This window comes from Oratosquilla oratoria, chromosome 12, assembly GCF_046742065.1.
Source record: "Oratosquilla oratoria isolate Oo_2021 chromosome 12, ASM4674206v1, whole genome shotgun sequence".
Taxonomy (NCBI): Eukaryota; Metazoa; Arthropoda; class Malacostraca; order Stomatopoda; family Squillidae; genus Oratosquilla; species Oratosquilla oratoria.
This window is the reverse complement of record NC_134788.1, coordinates 64,863,381-64,884,866: the sequence shown is the minus strand read 5'-3', so window position 1 is coordinate 64,884,866 and position 21,486 is coordinate 64,863,381. Positions and strand designations below refer to the sequence as shown.

The 21,486-nt window shown below is 41.4% G+C and overlaps 1 protein-coding gene across 2 annotated transcripts; it reads right to left on the bottom strand.

Moving 5' to 3' along the window:
* Positions 1–13: 13 nt before the first annotated feature.
* LOC143031935 (uncharacterized) lies at positions 14–13,398 on the bottom strand. Of its 2 annotated transcripts, none has more exons than XM_076196314.1 (2): positions 13,068–13,378; positions 14–3,467 (listed from the first exon to the last, which is right to left on the bottom strand). In XM_076196314.1, exon 2 carries the CDS (start codon positions 3,009–3,011, stop codon positions 1,632–1,634), a length of 1,380 nt encoding a protein of 459 aa, XP_076052429.1. In that variant the 5' UTR covers positions 3,012–3,467; positions 13,068–13,378; the 3' UTR covers positions 14–1,631. The 2 variants fall into 2 exon arrangements, 1 of the variants encoding a protein (XP_076052429.1); XR_012967051.1 differs by lacking the exon at positions 14–3,467 and adding an exon at positions 10,065–10,763 and having other exon boundaries at positions 13,068–13,398.
* Between the last annotated feature and the right edge of the window lie 8,088 nt (positions 13,399–21,486).

Sequence of the window (21,486 nt, the reverse complement as noted above, 5' to 3'; positions counted from 1 at the left end):
ACCTGTGATACAAAATATCTTAAAATTATGTAAAATTATGAAATTGTACACTTATGTTCCAAAGGTCATTGACAGATTCTCAAAATCACATTTCAATTGAGTTCATTATTATGAAATTAAAGGATTAGTATCTTTAATGAAAATATTTTGATTACATTTTGAAAATTTTGTGAAGACACTTTTTTCCTTTGTGCACTAGTTGTGAAAAGTGTATGCGAACACATGCAGAAATCTTACAGGGAATATCTTTTATTACACAAGTCACACTGGAATCACTAAAGAGGCTACTATCCTGTATTTACCTAGTTGTATTTAACGGGAAGGGGAGCTATGCTCGTGGTGTCCCATCTTCATATCTCATTTTATCTAAACTATCTTTAAATTCATGTATTGTTTTTGCACACACTACTTTCTCATCTAACTTGTTCCAACTGTCTATTACTCTGTGATGAAAGCTGTTCTTTTTCAGATCTCTTCTGTAGCTGTCTTGATTTTCTTTCTGTGTCCTCTTGTATTTCTATCATCCCATTTTATTAGATCCTCTCTATCAATAATTTCTATGCCTTTCATGATTCTGTAAATAGCTATCAAATCTCCTCTCTCTCTTCTTTGCTCTAGTGTCTGTAGCTCAAGTTTTGCTAGTCTCTCTTCATATGATTGCAGGGGATCATGTGATATTTGGGGCGATTCTGTGAGAATGTTGCAGTGCACAGGTCACACAGGAATGGATTCTCTCCATTATGGGTCCTCATATGCTTTGTAAGAGAACCCTTTTGTGAGAAAGCTGCACTACACAGGTTGCATAGGAGATGCTTCTCTCCTGTGTGGGTCCTCATATGCTTTGTGAGAGAACTCTTTTGAGAGAAACCTATACCACATAGGAATGGCTTCTCTTCATTGTGGGTCCTCATATACTGAGATGACCTCTTTTTTTTTTCTTCGAGAAAAAAGGATTACGCAGGTCACACTGGAAAGCCTTCTCTCTTGTGTTAGTCCTCATATGCTTCCTGAGATAGCCCTTTCGTGAAAAACAGAATCACACAGGTCACTCACACTGGAAAGTCTTCTCTCCAGTGTGGGTCTTCATATGTTGTGCAAGATTACCCTTATGTGAGAAAACCGAATAGTACATGTCATATTGGATAGGCTTCTCTCCTGTGTGGGTCTTCATATGCTGTGTGGGAGAACCCTTTGATGAAAAAGTAGAATCATAGAAGTCACAATGGAAAGGCTTCTCTCCTGTGTGGATCATTCCGTGATAATTTAGCGGATTCTTTTGTGAGAAAGCTGCATCACACAGTTTGCATTAGAATGGCTTCTCTTCAGGGTGTCGTCATATGCATTGTGAGAGAACTCTTTTGTGGGGAAACAGAATTGCACAGGTCACAGTAGAAAGGCTTCTATCCCACATGTGTCCTCATATGCTGTGTGAGGGAACCTTTAGTGAGAAAACAGAATCACACAGGTCACACTGGAAAGGCTACCCTCCTGTGTAGGTCTTCAAATACTGTGCGAGAACCCTTAATAAGAAAGCAGAATCAAAAACTTCATACTGGAAAAGCTTCTCTCCTGTGCGGATTATCATGTGTTCTTTGTGGTGATTCTTTTGTGAGAAAGCTTTATCACAAAGGTCACACTGGAAATGCTTCTCTAGTGTGGGTCCTCATATGCTTTGTGAGATTACTCTTTAATGAGAAAGCAGAATTGCACAGGTCACACTGGAAAGGCTTCTCTCCTGTGTGGGTCCTCATATGCATTGTGAGCTTACCCTGACGTGAAAAAGCTTTTTCACACAGGCCACACTGGAAAGGCTTCTCTCCTGTGTGGGCCCTCATATGCTCTATGAGATAACTCTTATGTGAGAAAGCAGAATCACACAGGTCACACTGGAAAGGCTTTTTTCCTGTGTGGTTCCTCATATGCTTTGTGAGATTACCCTTTTGTGAGAAAGCAGAATTGCACAGGTCACACTGAAATGGTTTCTCTCCTGTGTGGATCTTGACATGATCTCTGAGGTCTTTCTTTCTAAAGAAAGCTTTATCACACAGGCCACACTGGAACGGCTTCTCTCCTGTGTGGGTCCTTGTATGCTTTGTGAGATTACCCTTTTCTGAGAAAGCTGAATCACAAAGGTCACACTGGAAAGGCTTCTCTCCTGTGTGGGTCCTCATATGTTTTGTGAGTTTATACTTTTGTGAGAAACAAGAATTACAAAGGACACACTGGAAAGGCTTTTCTCCTGTGTGGGTCCTCATATGCAATGTGAGAAAACCCTTTTGTGAGAAAGCAGAAATACACAGGTCACACTGGAAAGGCTTTTCTCCTGTGTGGGTCCTCATATGCCTTGTGAGATTACACTTTTGTGAGAAAGCAGAATTGCACAGGTCACACTCAAAAGGTTTCTCTCCTGTGTGGATCTTGACATGATCTTTAAGGTCTTTCTTTCTAGAGAAAGCTTTATCACATACGCCACACTGGAAAGGCTTCTCTCCTGTGTGGGTCCTTGTATGATTTGTGAGTTCATACTTTTGTGAGAAACCAGAGTCACAAAGGCCACGCTGGAAAGGCTTCTCTCCTGTGTGGGTCCTCATATGCAATGTGAGAAAACCCTTTTGTGAGAAAGCAGAAACACACAGGTCACACTGGAAAGGCTTCTCTCCTTGGTGGGTCTTCATATGCCTTGTGAGATTACACTTTTGTGAGAAAGCAGAATCACAAAGGTCACACTTGAAAGGCTTCTCTCCTGTGTGGATCTTGACATGATCATTGAGGTCTTTCTTTCTAGAGAAAGCTTTATCACAAAGGCCACACTGGAAAGTCTTCTCTCCTGTGTGGGTCCTTGTATGCATTGTGAGATTACTCTTTAGTGAAAAAGCAGATTCACACAGGTCACACTGGAAAGGCTTCTCTCCTGTGTGGATCCTAATATGCTTTGTGAGACGATCCTTTTGTGAGAAAGCTTTATCACACAGGCTACAATGGAAAGCTTTCTCTCCTGTGTGGGTCTTCATATCCTTTGTGAGATTACCCTTTTGTGAGAAACCAGAATCACATATATCTCACTGGAAAGGCTTCTCTCATGTGTGGGTCCTCATGTGGTTTGTGAGATCACCCTTTAGTGAGAAACCAGAATCACAAAGGCCACACTGGAAAGGCTTCTCTCCTCTATGGATCCTATGCTCAGTGAGAGAACCCTTTCCTGAGAATGCTACATTGCATAGACCACATTGGAAAAGTTTCTCTCCTGTGGCTCAGCATATACTTTGTGAGAAAATCCTTTTGTGAGAAAGCACAACTGCATAGGTCACACTGGAAAGGCTGCCCTCCAATGTGGGCCATCACACAATATCTAGGATGACTAGTGATATAAATGTGTCACAGATGTCACACTGGGTCCTTTTTATCATATGACAAGTATGGAATCTGCAGATAGCTCCTCCAAAGAAGTGGCAATATTTACCCTCATCCTGAAAAAAAAAATTAATTATACTATCAACATCTAACACTGAAAGTGTGCAATATACTTTAATAAGATAATGGATGTTTTGTACACAAACTATTTCATACTCAAGTTTGTATCTATAAAGACCGTTTATGCATGTCATAAGCTAACATAAAATAGGAAGAAACACTAACAGATATAGTGCTACCATATATTCCATTCTACCTTTTCATTAGATGTGATTTGGTTTAACGTCACAAATTCCTCCCTATCAGAAGGCTAGGACAGTGCCCCTCACAGAGGACTTTGTAGCGTGGAATTTAATAAACCATGCCCTTGGTTCAACTTCGCCGGTGGCAGGACTCGAACCGCCATCCCCTCAACCTTCGCCGCAAGTAACGACGCCCTAACCCACTTCATTAGAAATGAAGTGAAAATCACCCTATAGCTACATGCATACTCACTCCACCACAACCACAACGACTCAAATTTTGCTCTAGCTTTTTCATCATGTTATGAGATTTGGAAGTGGGCAATGGCCCAGCTGGCCACAACAGTCATACTTAAATATAACTCCATAACATTGGAATCGTAATAGGATATAAGTTTTTTTCACAAGTATAGGGTTGGCAGGAGTGGGGGAGGTGTAGCACTTTTCAATAAAAATACAATAAATTGTATTATCAACAATTCAATTAAGGAAGAGGACTGTACGGAATCTATTTGGGTAGAGATTATAGGCAAGAATGAGAAAGTTATCATTGGCATCTTGTATAGACCTCCTAACCTCAGCATTGAGCAGACTGATCTCCTGATTCAAGAAATTTACAGTACAAAAATGTTGTGATCATGGGAGATTTTAATTATAGAAACATTGACTGGGAAACTTTAATAGATCAGGAAACGAAGAAATTCCTAGATGTGGTGCAGGATAATATCCTAAAACAAGTGATTACTGATCCTACGAAGGGAGAAAATACTCTGGACTTACTTTTAACTAATAATGAGCACCTAATGAGCATTGTAAAAGTGGGAGATAGTCTAGGCTCTAACAATCATCAGGAAATAAGATTTAATATTATTTGGGAAGAATTAAAAAGTATGAATAACGTCCAAGTACCAGACTTCAGGAGAGCAAACTTTGACAATACAAAAACCTATTTGAAATTGCATATGAAATGTTATAGGAACGTTTCGGATATTGTTGATGTGGGGGGGTCAGGTCTCGGTACTTGACCAGGGGTCGGGTCATGGAGGGTAATATGCATACCTTGGGTGAAGTCACTTGGGGGTGGGGGCTCAACAGACAGGTCAGCAATTTGGATGAAATGTATAGCAATCTAACTGATCTAATTATTAATGCACAAAATACATATATCCCACTGAAGTCAATGCAGAAATATAGTAATACTCCCAAATGAATGACAGACATGAGATTGGAATGAAAAGAGGACTTTACGTAAAAATAAAAAATGGGGAGTCACACTTTAGATCAAGATATAACAAAATGGCAAAGCTGGTTAAAAAGAATACATGTACAGAGAAACGTATTCATGAAATTAAGGTTGCCAGTCAAGCAAGATCCAACCCAAAGGGTTTCTTTCATCTCTTTAGAACAAAAAATAAAGAATAGGACCAATTAAAAATGATGAAAATGTCATGATAGAATCGGAGGAAAAAATTAGTGAGGAGTTTAACAATTATTTTCTATCGGTGTTTACTAATGAGAGGTTAAAGTACCTGACTGCACTCCAATTTTCAGAGGGGATGAAGAGAGTAGTCTTTCTAATATCAGCATTAGTAAAGAAGAAGTCAAGCAGATTGAAAGACTTAAAGCTACAAAATCCCTAGGTCCAGACAAAATTTTTCCGAGAATGCTTAAGGAGTGTAAATTTGAAATCTGCGACCAGTCAACTGAAATACTTAATAAATCGGTAGACACTGGTTTTGTGTCTACTGCTTGGAGGCAGGGAAACGTTGTTTTTGTTTTTAAGAAGGGAGATAGATCGTCTATATACAACTACTGCCCAATCAGTTTGACATCAGTTATAGGAAAAATGCTTGAATCAGTAATAGTAAATAGACTCAGAGAACACATTAAAAGACATAATTTAATTCATGATTCACAGCATGGTTTCTCCAAGGGTAAGTCATGTGTGACTAATCTTCTATCATTTTACACTAAAGTATATAAGGTATTAGATAACAATGATAATTACGATGTTATTTACCTTAACTTTAGCAAAGTGTTTGACAAGGTGCCACACCAGAGACTACTAAATAAAATCAAAGCCCATGGCATAGAAGGAAAAGTGTTAGAATGGATTAGAGCTTGGATTAGTAACAGAAAACAGTGGTTCACCATAAATGGAGTAAAATCTAGGTGGGGCAATGTTACTAGTGGGGTCCCCCAGGGCTCGGTTTTGGGTCCCTTGTTGTTCATTTTGTACATAAACGACTTAGACGATGGGATAGTGATGTTAGTAAGTTTGCGGACAACACTAAAATAGGATACCTGATTAGGTCAGGAGACAACGCAGAGATTCTGCAGGATGATTTTAACAAATTGTTAATGTGGTCGGTGAAATGGCAAATGAACTTCAATATCTCTAAGTGAAGTGTGTTAAATGTAGGGCTGCACAACCCCGAAAATAGATACAGCTTAGATAACACACTCTTAGAGAAAACTGAGTGCAAGAGAGAGTTGGGAGTTCTGGTGAGTCCGGACCTTAAAACCAGGAAATAGTGCATTAGCACCAGGAATTAAAGCTATCAGAGCATTAGGTTTCATTGCTAGGACAGTAACGAATAAAAGTGCAGAGGTAATTATTAAACTCTATCTAGCGATAGTTAGACACATCCTTGACTATGCGGTACAGTTTTGGTCTCTGTCCTACAGAATGGACATCAATTCACTTGAATCAGTATAGAGAAGAATGACCAAAATGATACATGGACTCAGAAATTTGCCTTTCGAAGAGAGGCTTAGGCACCTTAACTTATACTCTCTAGAAAGACACAGAGTGTGGGGTGATCTAAAAGAGGTGCTCAGGTGGATCAAAGGCACAAAGGTGATGCAAACAAGGTCATCATATTAAAATAACAGGGCAGGACTTCCAGTAATAATTATAAACTGGACAAATTTAGATTTAAGAAGGAAATAGGTAAGAATTGGTTTACTAATAGGGTGGTTGATGAATGGAATAAACTTAGTAACCCTGTAGTAAGCACTGAAACAATCAGTTGTTTTAAGAAACGATTAGACAACTTTATGGATGGGGATGACAGGTGGTGATGGATAAGGAGCTGCCTATTGCAGGCCTTATGGTCTCTTGAAGTCTCCTTCATTCTTATGTTCTTATGTACTTATGTCATTTAAACATAGAGGAATTATATACACAATGCAGGTCATCTTTCAGGAAGCCTGTGACATCTTCATTTCTGTTTGTGACATTTGTGTGATAATAATGAGAAAGAAAAAGAAAAAATCCTAATTCTATTTGAGAAACTCATGTTTGATATTAGTGCTATCTCAGTTTAGGTGTCCCTGCCTATTAACATTAATCAATGTTAAGTAGGATGTTCTGTGAGCTTTGCTCTAATTAGAACTTATCCAACATTACTGATCAAATGGACACTTCCTATATGAACAATTTATACATAAACATAATAACAGTACAGACAGATGTACTATCATCAGCACTCACATGGATTCCCAATCAAGAACCAACACTAAAGATAGTAAATCAAAACAGACACATTTTTCAACTACAAAATCTGGCATGCAGCAATGAGTTGCGAGACCCCCCTGATATCCATCCCTCTGAATCTTCTCTACCTTAAGAGGAGAGTCCACCTGGCTAGACTGCAGTACAACCACCACCCACACACACCAAGAAATATTAAAACAGCACCCAAAGACCTGTATCACACACAGATACTCTCTTCTCTTCCTCCACAACCACCAAATACCAGCCTCCGGAAACATATTCATAATCTTATCACTCACCACTCCATTAACACACTGAAAGAAAACACACTGCTGCATTCCAGACCCCCTGATATCCACCCTTCTGAATCCTCTCTCCCACGAAAGGACAGAGTCCACCTGGCCAGACTGCGGTGCGGCCACCACCCAGCACTTCTAAGCTACCAGAAGAGGCTGGATGACTGCATTGTGAACAGCTGCCCAGGATGTAACACTTCACCCCATACCATACAACACATAATGGAAGACTGCATTATACACAATCATGCATGCAAACAACACAACATACACTCTATAAAGGATTTGTGGGAAAACCCAGTTTCGGCTGTGGCATTCCTTGGGGAGATGGCAGGACTGCTCAGACAGACAGTCTAGGGAACAACAACAACAACCACCCAGCCCTTCGAATTTACCAGAGGACACAGGATGACAGCATCACAGATAATTGTCCAGGATGTAACACTTCACTCCATACAACACATTATGGAATACTACATTGTACACAATCATGCTCACCATCAACATAATATACACTCTATTAGGGATCTGTGGGAAAACAATGTCCAGCTGTGGCATTCCTCAGGGAGATGGGACTGCTTGCCCAGCTAATCTAGGGAATGACAACGACAACTAAATCTCCCACAGTTCCTTCTCAGTCACACCAGAAACATTACTGAGGATCTACTGAGTCCCTTGATTCAACAGACCTCCCCTCAAGATTCCTTTGGGAGAATCAGACAGCCCTTCAGTGCATTCCTACAACATCAGACCCAAATCTTGGATTACCGGCACATTACACAAGCAAAAGAGGTGATAGACTTGGGAGTCTTGATAAAAGGCAACCTGTCAATAACAGATATATTAGCCGGATTGTGGGAGAGACATATGGACTACTGTACAAGATTAAAGTGGCGTTCCAATATATGGATGAAGAGATGATGAAAAACACTCATTAAAACCCTGATATGTCCAAGATTGGAATATATGTCAGTAGTAAGGTCCCCACAAAGAAAGATATAAGCAAGATTGAGAGAATACAAAGGGCAGGAACCAAACTGGTCTCCAGCCTGGCAGGTAAACCATACGAGGAAAGATTTAGGGTACTGGGTCTGCCAACTCTGAAAATCTAAGAGAAAAAGGTGACATGCTTAGTGTTCAGGTCACTAATGGGGATAGATTGCAGTGATAGAAGAGATCTCCTGATTAAAGATGAGATGGCTTTAAGAGGTCAGAGAAGTAAATTAGGAAAGATCACATGTACAAAGGATGTGAAGAAAATACAGTTTTCCATATAGATATCCCTCACTCTATCCAGCCAGTTACTAGGCTGGATAGAGTCAGAAACATGGAGGTGAGGAGGTGAGCAGGGGTGGAAAGGGAGTTGGGAGACAGGGTTGATGAAATGCCGTAGTATTGGGATGGTTTGGACACACGGAAAGAATGAGTGAAGAAAGATTAGTAAAAGGTGTGGAAGGCAGAGGTAGATGAAGTGAACATAAGGGGATGACCAAGGAAGGGTATTGGGAAAGAGGTGGATGTCTGTTGAGGAAGGAAGGGAGAAGACAGAAGATAGGGGTGAGTGGAGAATGGTTGTGTATGGATGATAGTGTGGTGCATGGGAGTGGGTGGGGGATGGGGGTGAGGGAGTATGTGTGAATAATATTTTGACACAGTCAGAAGGGATTTCTCCATGTCTTCTCTTTTTCTGCTTGAGGGGAGAGAGAGGGGGATTCGCTGATTACATGAAGCAGTCTTGTTGTGGATGTGCTGTGTCTTGCTGCACTGCTTCTGACCCAGGGCAATGGGTGAGATGCAGGGATGATTGGTCATCCAAGAGCCAAGAAAAGATGGAGGGATGGATGGTGAATGGGAGTGGAGTATACAGGGATGAAGTAGATGGGAGTGGATTTATGCCTTTTGACCTTGGCTACCTCCCTTATAAGGGGGAAAAAACCTTGGTATATGTATATATGTATGCACACTACCATTCCATGAAATTTATCTGTAATGTGTGATGTAAATACCCACTGGGAAAGGTATGCACACTTACATATATGCCACTTCCAGCCCTGTAGCAATATTCATTTTGAAAAGCTTGTGGCAAAACTAGTCAAGAATAAACTCAGATTAAGACTCCAGTCTTTCCTCTTCCCACCCAATTCAAATGTGTGTGTATACATATACATATATATATATAAATATATATATATATATATATATATATATATATATATATATTGACTATATTTTGACAAATAAGACTGAAGGTGGAAGAAGCAGACAAGGAGTAATGGGAGAATTTCCCATTACTCCTTGTCTGCTTCTTCCACCTTCAGTCTTATATATATACATATATATATATATATATATTATTATTATATATATATAATATATATATATACATACATGTGTATACAGTATATAAGTTTATATATATACCATGGCCGCCAAAGGTATGGACATGATAATGCTGCCATCAATACCAATGCCACAAATTGGAAGTCCCTCACCTTCGATATCCCAAGCAAACCAGGTATTTTTTCATATGCCTGGCAGTGAGACCAAGGTTGGCTGGCATCAGGGCATCCAGTGTTTCCAGGCTCAGTGCTGTTTGAGATTCGATGGGGGTGGGGGTTGATTATGTTTCTGGAACTCCACAATTTCCCTTCAATCTTATGTAAATTCTCAGTGGTTTGGCATCTGTGTTGCTGGCTATGGGCAGTGGACATGAAATCAAATGTGACAAGATTGCTGCTATAGTGGCCCTGTTTAAGGCAGGGCATTCTGTGAAGGAAATCTCTGAAAATACAGGAATTACAGTGTGTTCAGTGCAACAATGGCTGAAGCATTTCAAGGATGGTGACAGGGATGTCAATACCTACCCCATGTCAGTGCTGTGCCAGACCCAGGAAATTCACACCACACAATTTAAATGTTATTAAACGTGACATGGATAAGTCTCCTCGTAAATTTCCTATACAAATTCAGCAGAAAAACCCTAGGTTTGGTGGTGTGTCTCTTTGCACAGCACACATATCAGCGTGTAGTGTTTCAAGGGGAGAAGGAAGCCCCTCATTACTAAAGTACAGAAGCATAAGCGAGCGAATTTCGCAAAGAGATATGGTGAATGGAACATTGACCAGTGGAGAAAGGTAATTTGGAATGATGAAAGTATCTTCACTCTGACCAGCAACTGACCTGGTTGTGTGTACTGCTGGCCTGGCAGTGATCCTCTTCAGTCACAGTACATCCCCCCTACTGTGAAGCACCCTGACTCACTGATGGCATGGGTCTGTTTTACATACTATGGTGTGGGGCACCTTGCAGTGGTGCCTAAAATGAGAAAATGAATAAGAACAATTACCTAGAGTTGTTGTGTGACTACCCTCCTAACACTTTTCATAAGTGCAAGGCTGATTCTTTTATGCGGACAGTGCCCCCTGCCACACAGCTAAAAGTGTAACAAAGTGACTCAAAAATTGTGAAGTAAAGTACTTTGACGACTGGCCTAATGGCAACTCTCCAGAGAATCTCTGGAGTTTGATGAAAAAAGGTCTGGAGAGGCATGACACTTCGTCACTCACAAATTTGGAGGCAGCACTGCGCATGATCTGGGCAGAGTTCTTAGTGGAAAAGCTTAATCTGACTGATGGTGTCCCTAGAAGACTGAAGAAAGTCATCAAATGGAAGGGAAATGTCATCAATTACTAAAGGAGTACATGTTCAATAATAAATTTTCTGACAAAACAATTTCTTGCTTGTTGCTATTTTGGAAAGGGTGTGGAATCAATACTTATGGCAGGTATTGTATACATATTTATATATATATATGTGTGTGTGTGTATGCAATACATACATACAGGTCAAATCTCCCAAACTTGGCAACTTCAGAACCAGCACCAACCTGAATAGTAGAATTTTCTGACTTTTAGAAGAAAAGAAAAAAAACAAAAAAAAAAACACTTCTACTAGTAGATGTTTCTCAATGTTTGGAAGTCACAATAGCAATAGCAGGGTTATATGATATATGAAGCAACCATGTATTCCACACCACAGCACTATCACAACAAACCACCACACCTAAACTGGTTGCAGGAAACAATCATGGCAACTTCAATTGGCCATACCATGAACTATGCCGTCTTTTTGGTGTTCTGCCAGGTTTTAGAAAACAGATAATAATAGCAGGATTTTAGGTGTTGATGGGTCTTAGATTGGCGAGTTTGGGAGATTCAACCTGAATATATTTACATTTATGCACACATATTCTTCATACATGTTTATGCTTGCAAGTTTTCTTCAGTGTTTAAATATTTTTAAAATGTGTTTAAAAGAAGGGTTTTGATAAGTTGAAACCTTTAAAGAGTGTAAGAGGGCTTAGACTATGAAGATTAATATTTTTGGGCATTGTTTCTATAGAGCAGATTTTCACCTATGTATCTCATCCAATTTTAGATCATGAACCCCGAAATTACTGGGGGATTACTACAAATAATAGCTTAATAGAATTATGTTCACTAATTCAAGCTTTCCAGGATATTCCCCTAGTAATCTTAAACTTCCATTAAATCTAGCTTCTGCTACATAGGAAATCATTCAATCAAACTTCTACTGTGGTACAATACAAAAAAGAGCCTCAATGAATTCTGGCTGAACCAGGAGACTAAATATAATATTAAGGAAACTCTTATACCAGAGGTCACTTGGGGGAGGACATAGAGGACACAAATCTGAGACCTGACCTACACAAGCTGGAAATAATCTGGACATATAGTAACTTTAGTTTATATGACCTCCATCCAGTATCTTGATTTTCATACTAAGACATGATGGATCCCCATTCCCCAAAAAGAATGTAAGAATAATGTAAGCAAACTGGTTACACATGTTGATAAATATAAAGATTCTTTCCAGTTTCATTTATTTCTTAAATCACTTACAAAATTAATATAATTTTAAGGTACTTGTCTATGGGGCTCAAAATACTCAGGATTATAAGTACTAGCCAATGATACTGGTAAGAATTGCAGGTCAGAGACCGGCGGACATCTTTATATATCACAAAAATGTCTGTCAGTCTCAATTTTCTATAATGATAATTGCTGCCAAAATAACTTGATTTGCACTACTTGTAAGTGAGGTTCAAAATACACAATGGCAAGAGCTAAGATTTGCAGATGTGAGACCTGACTTAACCTAACCTAGCCCCTTGGTAAGTATAAAGATGTTCTACTAATGTTACGATTAGTTTGTTGTACTTATATCTGGGGTTCAGAATGTATGATTAAAACTAGCCAATGGTATTGGTAATTACAACTGTCAGACTGGCAAACATTTTGATAAATACCCACACTTTACCCTTGCTCAGAATGCCAAATACATTGTCAAACGAGAATTGAAGAGTAGCAAATGCGAACACAGTTTACGTATAAGATATATTTTTAAGGTGTGGGAGGGTAAAAAAAAAAAAAAAAAATCAAATATTTTTAAAGAGAGAGCAAGACTAAATATAAGGAAATATGTTTTGTTTTGTTTTTCAAATCGGGTAGTAAATACCTGGAATGATTTGCCAAAATGTTACAATTCGAAACAAGACTAGATAAAATATGGAAAAGCCATGAACAAAAATTTAATTACAGAGCACAAATAACCTCCACCACCACCGTACATCCCGAGAATAACGGCAATCAGGTTATCGAGCTGAAGTCACAGGCTTGAGCCTCTTCCAGAACTTTATCTGCGAGTATCTCTATGACGCTATATGTAAACAAATATGACATAAGGGTGGAGGTGTAAGTTTTCTATATATCTTCTCTATTTTTCTATTTAGACTTTTTATTCTACATTTTGTATTCTACATCTATCATTCTATAAATTATATTTTCTATTTTCTATTTCTATTTCTACTTGTACGTTTTATTTTCTATATTTATTTTCTGTTTCTATTTTTTATATTTTCTATATTTCTAATTCCCGTCTGGAGTATTGGCTGCTTGTTACTGTGGCAAAGTAGCATGCAGTCGATACTTTAGGGTCTATATGGGGCGCCCCTACGGACCAGAGCCACACATCATTTTGTCTATGATAGAGGAAAACTCTGTTCATAGAAAAATGATGATACTTTTATACTACGACTGTCCCTCCGTTATGCTGTCCCCCAACCCTTGTTGTTATACTGTACCATTTCTCTGAGTATTTTATTTTTCTATGGTGGGGGAATTCCCTGTGGTGGGGGTGTAGTGACGCAGCCACAGGCGGTCACACACTTCCCATAGTTGGCAAGAGGTGAATATGAGCTAGCCAATCAGGAGCCAGCAAATGGTTCTCGAGCGGCTAGCGACCTCTCTTGCCAACTACGCTGAGCCGCGAGCGACCCTTAAATAGGGCAGCGGCGGCTAGTCAGGACAGAATGGCCCAGAACGTCCGTCACTGGGCCCCACAAAGGACCAGCACTTTGTTAGAAATTGCCAGACACGGTCCTGATGTCATTTGTTTGACTTCGATGGGTGATCCAGCCCCCGACTCTCTTCCCAAGATTCAAGGCTTCAATACTTGGAGTCGGGGTCTTGCTTTGCACTCGGGCGTCTGTATTTTGGCCAGGAAGTCCCTCCAGGCAACTATACTTGATCAATTTCATTATGAGCAGATGCTCGCGATCAAGTTAAGCACCACTCGCGGTCCCATCCTCCTCTGTACCCTCTACCGCCCTCCCCGTATCCCCTTCCTCCCCTTTGTTGACATTGCCAAGGTGATGTCATACAAAATCCCAACCTTCTTCATTGGCGATTTCAACTGCAGTCATGCTGCTTGGAGCCCTGGAACGCACAACAGCAGCTCAGTGAGTCGGCAACTACACTCTCTTACTATACTTCACCGGCTGAAGTTCCTAGGTCCGGACTTTCCCACATTCATAGGTCATGGATTGCAGGGTAAGCCCGACCTGGTGTTCTCCAACAGCCGAGCTTTCTTCCTCAACTCCACTATCTCACCCGGTGCCCCCACCCTCTCAGACCACATACCCTTAATCCTTCGCATCTCCACCTCACCCATCCTTATCCCCAGTGAGCCTCGGTTACGTTACAGTCAGGCCGACTGGGAAGGCTTCAAAAACACTCTCACGACATACACCAACACAAACATAGACAACACTCCACAAGCGGCGATAGAGCAGGAATGGCGCTCAATTACAAAGTTTGTCAAAAACGCTGTAAAAAAGCACATTCCTAGAACAAAGCACCGAAAGATTGCCACGTTCACCGCTTCTATGCGCACTAACAGACTACGCATTGCACTACAAAACAGATCTACAGATCTATTACAAGCACCCCTAGAGGCCCGTGTAGCCATCCTAAGAGACATGCACTGGCTACAGAGTAGCCTGAGGAAGTCCCTCTACATCGATTCACATCGAGAAGAGGAGCAACTGATGGCCTCGCTCTCCGGCGCCTGTGAGAAGGACCCTTCCAAGTTCTGGAGGACCCTCAAACGTGAGCTGGAGGAGTGCTCTGTGCCACCACCCAAGGTCATCAACCATCTTAACCACTCTGCACACTCCCCCCAACACCAAGCTGACCTTCTGGCGTCAGCATGGAGTGAGGTCTTTAAGCCCCATCCTGTGCAAGGACCACATTGCTTTAGCACCTTGCACAGTGTTAACTCATTTATGAACAGCTGTAGTGACCTCATTCCCGACGAGACTGTTGATCTCTCTCAGTTAGATGAAGATGATCCCCTTATCTGCCCCATAGTTTTGGAGGAGGTAAAGGGGGTTATCTCGGCACTAAAACTAAAATCCCCTGGCCCTTCAGGCATCGATGCACACATACTCAAACGTATGCCAGACAACATAATCTCACACATGACGACACTATATAACAGCTCACTAGCCTCTGGGTACTTCCCACAACTATTCAAGGCCTCCCATACCATCCTCATTCCTAAACCCCAGAAACCCGCCTCCGCCCCCCTTTCATATCGGCCCATCTCCCTTCTGGAGTACTTTGGAAAGGTGTTCGAGCACGTCTTAAGCCGCCGCCTGACCATGTACCTAGAGACGGAGAATGTGCTGAGGGACTGCCAGTTTGGTTTTCGGCCGGGGCGCGGTGCAGAAGACGTAATATCCATAATCACTCAATGGGTTCAAAGACCGCCAGACGGTCGCCCTGGTAAGGCCATTTTGGTTTGTAAGGATGTGGAGAAGGCATTCGATGCTGTCTGGCACGAAGGCCTGAAGTACAAATTGTACCACAACTTCGACTTTGCCCTGCCGTTCACAAGGTTGCTCTGCAACTACCTGGACGACAGGTCAATTAGAATAAAGTGGCGGGGCTGTCTGTCCCAACCTTTTGTGCCGAAGGCTGGAGTGCCGCAAGGGTCAGTCCTTGCCCCCACTCTGTACAATCTATATACGAATGACCTGCCAGAGCCGGCTTATCCTCGCAACCAGGCTCTAACTCTCTCGTATGCGGACGACACTAACCACATAAGCAGACACAAAACGCTGCAGGGAGCGTTACACGTAATGCAAAACATCCTAGACGGGGCACACGCGTGGGAGCAACAGTGGCGCATTAAGACCAACGCGTCGAAATGCAATGCTGTACACTTCCGCTGCAAACGAACCAACAGAACAATCACAAACACTCCTCTTAAAATAAACAACACAAACATCCCAGCGAAGGACCATACCCGTGTGCTGGGTAGCACACTTGATAGTGGCCTTACCTGGACCCCACACTTCCGCAAGCAGGGAGCGAAGGCTAGGGCTGTGCTGGGTAGGCTCAGACGCTTCAAAACTGCAACACTGAGAACCAAACGTCGATTGTACCTAGCCCTCGTCAGACCGATTCTGTGCCAGTCCCCGGGACTAAGCCAGCTGACATGTGCCACCAATAACTACGAGCATCAGAAGGTTCAGAATGCCGCTGTCCAGTTCATCACGGGCTCGCGATGGAGCGACTTCAGAACCTCTGAGTCTCTACACCAAATTTCCAACATCCGTCCACTCAACCAACACAAACACAAACTTCACTCAAGACACCTAGAAAAACTGCACGCCAAACACAAACATCTGATACAACATATTACACCTAGACCACACCGTACAGACTATCTGTCAGCTGCGCCCGTCCCACGTGCGGTGTACACGATAAAACGTGTATAACCGCACCAACAAGTAACACACCCCTTCACCAGCTTGACTGGTGATAATGTAATAATAATAATGGTAATGGTAGTAATAATGATAATAATAATAATAATATCGTTACTCAAACCTGACCTGGGGTAAAACAGGAATCCTCATGCCTTACCTGGGGCTAATCAGGAACGCCCTCTAAACGCGGGAAGTGAAATCTACTCACTAACCGTAAATTACACACACACACCTCTCACGAACATAGCCGCATCCCACGCACAAACATATACACTTCCTTTTTCTTCGACTAAAATTCGCTTCCTTTCTCACTTTCTCTTATACTACATCTTCTCATTTCAGTTTACCTCCCACTAAAGATTTTTCCGTTTTTCCCCCTTTCTCTACTACTACGCCTCCTACCATTTTCTCAACTTTCGTTGGTGATCCTAACCCCGTTGGTAACCCCGTTGGTAATCCCAACCTCCTAACCTCCGGCGTCGGGCGCTTCCCTCCAAGCTCCTGGTCAAGTCCTCCTATGCCATGACAACAATCTAGCCCCTAATTGCTCGCGATTCGCCCGGTGGCAATAGCCCTCTTTTATACACTACTATCTTTTCATTTTCTAACAGACGTTCTTCCCCTCCCACAAAACCCGATCCCGCGCAAGCGAGGTGGTCTTTTCTTGAATTCCAGAATTCCAGAATGGTAATAGCCACGGCAGCAGCAACAACATCTCGTCCAGTCTTGTAGCAGTTCCATCGAGCCTCGCCGTCATCAGCCGCCACCGCCTCTGACGTTAGGCTCACCGTCCAGCTACGACTGATCAGATCCACTAACCAGTGGCTATTACTTGTGGTTTTATCAAAGAGATTAGAATAAGAGACCAAAGTGAATTTCATTTTCCCTGGCTTGTTCGAACCAAACCACTACAGGGGAAAAGAATACTGCCACCAAGTATTCCCACTTGGATCGTAAGAGGTGAGAAAAAAGGGACGGGGATTGGGACTAGGCATCCCTCTCCTTGTAGCCCTACAGGGCACATTCCTAGAAAAATAGGCAGAGGCATAAGAGGGGCTGGAGGGCCTCGGTCCAGCACCCTAAGGTTTGGGTCTTTTAATGTGCGTGGATGTGGTACAGATGAGAGTAAAAGGGAAGAGATAGGTAGTATGTTTGTGAGAAGAAAGATGGATGTGTTGGCTTTGAGTGAAACTAAATTGAAAGGGAAGGGCGATTGTAAGTTTGGGAGTGTAAGTGGGAGGTTATCAGGAGTGAAGAGAGGGCGAGGGAGGGAAGGGGTGGCTATACTAGTAAGTGAAAAGATAGGTAAACAGGTAGTGGAGTGGAAGGAGGTTTCCTCAAGGATAATGTGGATGAAGGTGAAACTGGGAAAGGAGATATGGGTTTTTGTAAGTGCATATGGGCCTGGCAGTGAGAAGAATGTAGAAGAAAGGGAGGCCTTTTGGATAGATTTAAGGGACTGTAGGGCGCGAAAACACGAAAAATTCTGGAAAATCAACGAATTTTAGGTAAACATTTCAAAAGATTCTCTATGATGGTGGTAACACTTTAGCCAAATATTACAGCTCAATTCCGTTTCTTTTCTTATATATAAAATAAAATAGATAAATTTTTGGCAACCTCTGGCAACCCCATTGCATGAAAAAACATTCTGTATATTGAAATAAAGTCAAAATTTTGATACCCAGTTCTGTTTTATTTACTATAATTAATATATATGGAGATATCTGGCAACTTGCCCAACACTAATCGTCAATCACCACAAGGATCTCAGTATCTCTTCAAAGCTAAAGGAGAAAGGATGTCGCCCTGTCGCGTATCTGTTAGCCTACCAGTCATGCATGCGATCGTATTATCTTTTATTCTACCAACAGGTATTCAAAAGATTCTCTATGATGGCTGTAACACTTCGACCAAATATTACAGCTCAATTCCGTTTCTGTTCTTATATATAAAATGAAATAGATAAATTATTGGCGACATCTGGCAACCCCATTGCATGAAAAAACATTCTGTATATTGAAATTAAGTCAAATTTTCGATAGCCAGTTCAGTTTTGTTTAAAGTTTTAAACGGAAACGTAAAAAAATAGACAATGTCACGAGTGAGTACGCGGCCGGAGGATTTTAAATGCCGGTGCGCTCCTTTAAACTTTAAATGCCTCTCCTGAAAAGTTTATGTTTTTTATATTTAAATAGCCATAGCTCTGTTTCTTTTTGTCCGATTTCATTCATTCTTTCGAATTTGTAAAGAGAAAGAGTAATTCTTTAATTTGATCAGAAAAAAACAAAGGAAACTGTAACTTAATTTTTTTGTTTAATTTATCATAGCAGATTTTCACTGAAGTTTCTACTATTCAAAATAAAAAAATCATAAAAAAGAATAAAAGAGAGTAGGAAAAAATCTAACTCAATGAAGTTGTTTCCAAGACTCTAATCTTTCATTTCCTACATAGTAGGCTGATTACCTATGCCTGTGGATACTTCAATGATTACAGATACTATCATAAAAAAAAAAAAAAAAATTAACTACACGTAATATATACATGTTACTAAAACAATTTAGTATGCAATAATACTCTTTCCGATAGAGTAAGTATACATAAGTTCACCAAAGAAATTGAACAACTTTTATGACACGTTCACCTATAAGCACTTCCCACAGTCCCTTAAATGAGTGCATAGAGGGTTTAGGGAGAAGTGTAAATGTAATAGTACTGGGAGACCTTCATGCTAGGGTAGGAAAGGATCCAATTGATGGAGTGGTTGGGAAATGTGGTGTTCCAGGAAAGAATCGTAGTGGAGAGTTGATGGTGGAAATGTGTCTAGAGAGTTGATGATAGCAAATACAGTGTTTCGGAAGAAAGTCAAGCATAAGTACACATGGGAGAGGGTGGTGGAGGGATAGAGCTTTAATGGACTATGTAGTGGTAAATAGGATTATGATAGGAAGAGTTAGGGATGTACATGTGCTAAGGGGAGAGGGTGGGGGAATATCAGATAATTTTCTGGTGGAAGGTAAGTTGAGAGTGGAGGACAGATGGAGGAAGAGGAAAGGGACAAAAGGTAGGGAGGTTCTTAGAGTGAACTCTCTAAACGAAGAGGAAAAGGAGAAGGAGTACAAGAGGAAGCTGAAGGAGGAGTGGGAGGGAGTGAAGGATAGAGTGGAGGTAGGTGTGGAGGAGGAATGGGGATGGTTCAAGGAGGGAGTCACAAAGTGTGCAAGGATGGTGTGTGGAACAAGAAGGTCAGGAGGAAATAGAAGGAAGGGTAGTGAATGGTGGGATGATGAAACAAAGAAGGTTGTAGAAGAGAAGAAGCGAGCTTTCACAGATTGGTTACAAAGTAGGACGAGGGAGTCATATGAGAAGTACAGGGAAAAGAAAAGAGAAGTAAAGAAAAAGGTAAAGGAGGCAAAGAGGAGAGCAGATGTGAAATGGGGTAAGAGTATGACAGAAAATTTTGAAAGTAATAAAAAGATGTTTTGGAAAGAAATTAAGAGAGGAAGAGGAGGTGAATCAAGTAGAGAAGAAAAGCTAAAAGATGCAGATGGAGAGATGATAATGGAGGAGAAGGCAGTAAGGGGAAGATGGGCAGAATATTTTAGGGAGTTGCTTAATGTGAAGGAGGATAGGGAGGGAAAGATAGCTGCAGTGGGAAATGCTAAGAAAATGAGAGTGATGAGTGAGGAAAATTGAGGAGAAATAAGGAAGAATGAAGTGAAGGCAGCAGTTAAGATGATGAAAGCAGGTAAGGCACCTGGTCTGGATGGATGCCATGCAGAATGTCTTAAAAAAGGAGGTATAGTGATGGTGGACTGGTTGGTGAGGTTATTTAATGTTTGCTGGAGAGAAGGTAGAGTGCCGGAGGACTGGAGGAGTGCGTGTATAGTTCCACTTTACAAGGGAAAGGGGGAGAAGTGTGAATGTAGTAGTTTCAGAGGGATTAGCTTGTTAATTGTAGTTGGGAGGGCTTATGGGAGGATCTTGATTGAGAGGATTAGGAGAGGAACAGAGGGAGTAATTAGTGAGGAACAATGTGGATTTAGGACAGGTAGAGGTTGTGTATATCAGATTTTTTGTAAGACATATATGTGAGAAAGCTATAGGAAAGGGGAAGGATATTTTCTGGGCCTTTATGGATCTGGAAAAGGCTTACGACAGGGTAGACAGAAAGGCACTGTGGGAGGTTATGCGGATATACGGGATAGGAGGAAAGCTTCTGGGAGCTGTCAAGAGTTTTTATGAGAGTAGTAGAGCTTGTGTCAGGATTAGAAATGGAGAGAGTGAGTGGTTCGAGGTATAGGTGGGACTTTGTCAGGGATGTGTTATGTCCCCCTGGCTGTTCAATTTATACATGGATAGGGTGGTGCGATAGGCCAGGGATTGGAGATGGTTAAAGAAAATGGAGAAAAGTGGGAGGTGAGCCAGCTGTTGTTTGCGGACGACACTGCGCTTGTGGCAGGATCGGGGGAGGGATTGAGGAAGCTGGTGACAGAGTTTGGGAGAGTGTGTGATAGAAGAAAGCTGAAGATAAATGTGGGTAAAAGTAAGGTGATGAGATGTACAAGGGGTGAAAGTGGCAGTAATCTGGAAATGAGCATTAAGGGAGAGCAACTGGAGGAAGTGGATAGTTTTAGATATTTGGGTGCAAATGTGGCAGGAAAAGGTGGAATGAAGGTGGAGGTAGAACGTAGATTGAGAGAAGCGAGTAAATGCCTTGGTGGTTTAAAAAGTGTAATGAGGAATAGGAATCTGGGAATGGATGCGAGGAGGAGACTGTATGAAGGAGTGATTGTGCCAACAGCACTGTATGGAGCAGAAACATGGAACATGAGAGAGGAAAAGAGAAGGAACTTGAATGTGTTTGAGATGAAGTGTCTGAGAAGTATGATGGGGGTTAC